Consider the following 3,697-nt stretch of genomic DNA (forward strand, 5'->3'; position numbering starts at 1 on the left):
ATGATAATAATAAAATGATTCAAAAGCAGAGCTCAGAGTGGTAGAATGGTCAAACATGGATCCACGGGTGGTTCAACTGCATTTGGTGACGTGACTAAAGCAAATCTTTCAAATAATCCCACCATCAACGGGATGTTGTCTCCTTTACTATGGTTACTTTACTTGGTCACCGTGTGAGTTTCTTTGAAATGAACCAAATTCTTTTATTTGTTGGTTGTTGCATATTTAACCTCTACAGTCAGGAAAGGAGGAGATGAGGCCTCAACAATGTTGGGTTGTAGCTGTGCTTCAGGTTAGAGTGAGTGTCCATGGAATAAATGTAAGTCAGTGAACTGGAAACATGACTGTGTTCAAACTTTGTTTACCTTTTTATAATGAGTCTAATCAAAGGTGGACAGAAGTATCTCCACTGTGACTTTTCTGTGTCACCATCAGAGCTTCTGCACAGTGTGGAGAAAGATCCAGAAGCAGAGCTGGACTGCAGACAGCCAGTCAGAGCAGCTGTGTACAAAGTAAGACTGAACATCTGTCTGCTGATGGACTCATTTCTGAAAACTGGACTTCTTGTGTTGTTCAGACATTGAAGAGTTTTCTTTCTCTTTAGTCTCGTTGTTTTTCTTTCTTTCAGCAGATGTTGGTCTGCAGGAGGTTTTAGATGAACATAAGATCAGTCTGAGGAGGAGATGTGAATGTGTGACTGAAGGAAGTGATGAAACAGGAAGTAGAACCCTCCTCAACAGGATCTACACTGAGCTCTACATCACAGAGGGACAGAGTGAAGAGGTTCATACCCAACATGAGGTGAGGCAGCTGGAGACAGCTTCCAAGATGGACGCCCTCCATGACGCTCCAATCAGATGCCAGGACATCTTTAAAGCCTTACCTGACCAACAGAGACCCATCAGAGTGGTTCTGACCAACGGCGTGGCTGGTGTTGGAAAAACCTTCTCAGTGCAGAAGTTCACTCTGGACTGGGCAGAGGGCTTGGAGAACCAACATGTCAGTGTGGTGGTTCTGCTTTCATTCAGGGAGCTGAACCTGATCAGAGATGAGCAGTACAGTCTTCTGGAGCTGCTCCATGTTTTCCATCCAACATTACAGAAGGTCACAGCAGAGAAGCTGGCTGTCTCTCAGCTTTTGTTCATCTTTGACGGCCTGGATGAAAGCAGACTTTCATTGGATTTCACCAACAGGAAGCTGCTGTCTGATGTCACACAGAAGTCATCAGTCAGCCAGCTGCTGACAAACCTCATCCAGGGGAATCTGCTTCCCTCGGCTCTCGTCTGGATAACTTCCCGACCCGCAGCGGCCAATCAGATCCCTCCTACATGTGTTGACAGGCTAACAGAAGTACGAGGCTTCACTGACGCCCAGAAGGAGGAGTACTTCAGGAGGAGATTCAGTGATGAAGAGCTGTCCAGCAGAATCATCTCCCACATGAAGACATCCAGGAGCCTCCACATCATGTGTAGTATCCCAGTCTTCTGCTGGATCACTGCTACAGTTCTGGAGCACATGTTGACTACAGAGCAGAGAGGAGAGCTGCCCAAGACCCTGACTGACATGTACTCACACTTCCTGCTGGTTCAGACAAAGAGGAAGAAGAACAAGTACCATGAGGGACGTGAGACGAGTCCACAGGAGCTGACGGAGGCTGACAGGGAAGTTCTTCTGAAGCTGGGGAGGCTGGCGTTTGAACATCTGGAGAAAGGAAACATCATGTTCTACCAAGAAGACCTGGAGCAGTGTGGTCTGAATGTGACAGAGGCCTCGGTGTACTCAGGAGTTTGTACAGAGATCTTCAAAAGAGAGTGTGTGATCTTCCAGAAACCAGTCTACTGCTTTGTTCATCTGAGCATTCAGGAGTTTCTGGCTGCTGTCTACATGTTCCACTGTCACACCACCAGGAAGACAAAGGTGCTGAAGATGTTTCTAAAATCAGAATCTTTCACCAAGATGATTTTCAATCTTTTTGATGACAAAGATCTCCAATCACTTGATGTATTTCTGAGGAGAGTCATGGAGAAATCCCTCCAGAGTAAAAACGGCCACCTGGACCTGTTTGTTCGCTTCCTTCATGGCCTCTGTCTGGAGTCCAACCAGAGACTCTTAGTAGGTCTGCTGGGTCAGACAGAGATCAGTCCAGGAACCATCCAGAGAGTCATCAACAACCTGAAGAAGATGAACAGTGATGAAATCTCTCCTGACAGAAGAATCAACATCTTCCACTGTCTGATGGAGATGAACGACCTCTCATTATTTCAGGAGATCCAAGAGTTCCTGAAGTCAGAGAAGAAACTCTCTGAGTTCCAGTGCTCAGCTCTGGCCTTCATGCTGCAGATGTCAGAGGAGGTTCTGGATGAGTTGGACCTGCTGAAGTACAAAACATCAAAGCGGGGACGACAGAGACTGATTCCAGCTGTGAGGAACTGCAGAAAGGCTGGGTGAGTCCAGATGTGATCATTAACATCATTGATCAGTGTAGGTTGGTAGTTTAATGTTGAAAATAAAATCAGATTGTAGCCACAAAGTGTTTGTGTCTGTACGCTGCAACCTTCCACACCATTCCTTTATTGTACAGACTCAGCAGCAGCTCCATGGATCCCAAATCCAAGAGTGGAGAACAGATTTGAAGTGTGTCACATCCATGCAGTCACAGCTGTTTCCACCATGTTTCCACTGATATTGATCCTGTTCAATGACACGTTTCATATCAGTGAATATGTTCTTTAGGACGTCCACTGACATGTTTAAGTGTCCTGCTGGAAATCACTCAAATCATCCATGAAATCCATGAAAAATCCTTTTAGTGTTTCTAACTTCACCCTCTGTCCTCTCTCTCTCTCCATCCTCCTCACTGCTTCTTTCACTGATAATCACACAAACATCGTATTCAGCTACAAAATAACACAATAATATCATCTGATGATCATTATTATAAGAGCAGGATCCATATTTGATATCAGAGTAACACACTGCTTGGTTATGTGCAGTCATCATCAGTGACTGTGGGTCAAACAGAAGCTGTCTGATTGGTTGCTGACCTTGGTCACCTGTCCACTCTCACCTGTTTGTGTTTGCTCTCTCTTTGCTGTCTCCATCCTCTCTCTCCTTTCTCTCCCTCTCTGTCTTTGTACGTCACTCAGGTCCAATGGAAACAGTGACATTTACAAACCAATCAAAGACAAACTGATCCATGTCAGGTTATAACAATATTCAAAGTGAATACAGGCTGCTGCTGGACACAGACAGGTAACATCATTTTGACCTGCTGTCACCTGGATCTGGACTCATAAACACTGAAGCCCTGAACAGGAATACAAATCATTTTCTGCCAACTAGCGACACAGCAGCAGATAATGGCTCAGAAAGCTCAAATGAGCCAATCATTTCTGTGTTTAGTTCCCCTGAGATCAGATCTGATATCAGCAGCTCTGAGTTCATTCATCATTATTGTCCAGTGATGAGATTTCTGCTCCGTTTGGTAACAGTCAGCAGGTTTTTCCTGCGTGTGGACGTGAACAGTCGTACCTGACAGCAGGTAGCAAACAGAGATCATCTTTCCAGCTGGAACTCTTCACTGAGCTGAACTCATTCAAAATGTTCTGGAGTCAAAACAGGAAACAGTCCAAATGTGTGTCTTCACTCTGACTCTGGATCAGATCTCAGTGACAGACTGTGGACATTATGGAAGCCT

General features: G+C 45.2%; 1 protein-coding gene across 1 annotated transcript; it reads left to right on the forward strand.

The window, feature by feature from the left end:
• Window positions 1-456: 456 nt before the first annotated feature.
• On the forward strand, window positions 457-3,210 carry LOC146676604 (protein NLRC3-like). The gene is made up of 3 exons (XM_085402150.1): window positions 457-512; window positions 629-2,444; window positions 3,147-3,210. The coding sequence occupies exons 2-3, from the start codon at window positions 829-831 to the stop codon at window positions 3,208-3,210; spliced, it is 1,680 nt and encodes a 559-aa protein (XP_085258276.1). The 5' UTR covers window positions 457-512; window positions 629-828.
• Window positions 3,211-3,697: the final 487 nt, after the last annotated feature.

The sequence above is a fragment of the Rhamphochromis longiceps genome, linkage group LG3 (genome assembly GCF_057381845.1).
Source record: "Rhamphochromis longiceps isolate RC_006_pf linkage group LG3, R_longiceps_female_GT1.1, whole genome shotgun sequence".
Lineage (NCBI taxonomy): Eukaryota > Metazoa > Chordata > Actinopteri > Cichliformes > Cichlidae > Rhamphochromis > Rhamphochromis longiceps.

Coding starts and splice junctions, on each gene's coding strand:
- LOC146676604 (XM_085402150.1), top strand. CDS start 829: ATGGACGCCCTCCATGACGCTCCAATCAGATGCCAGGACATCTTTAAA. Junction 2,445..3,146: donor AGGAACTGCAGAAAGGCTGG/GTGAGTCCAGAT, acceptor TACGTCACTCAG/GTCCAATGGAAACAGTGACA.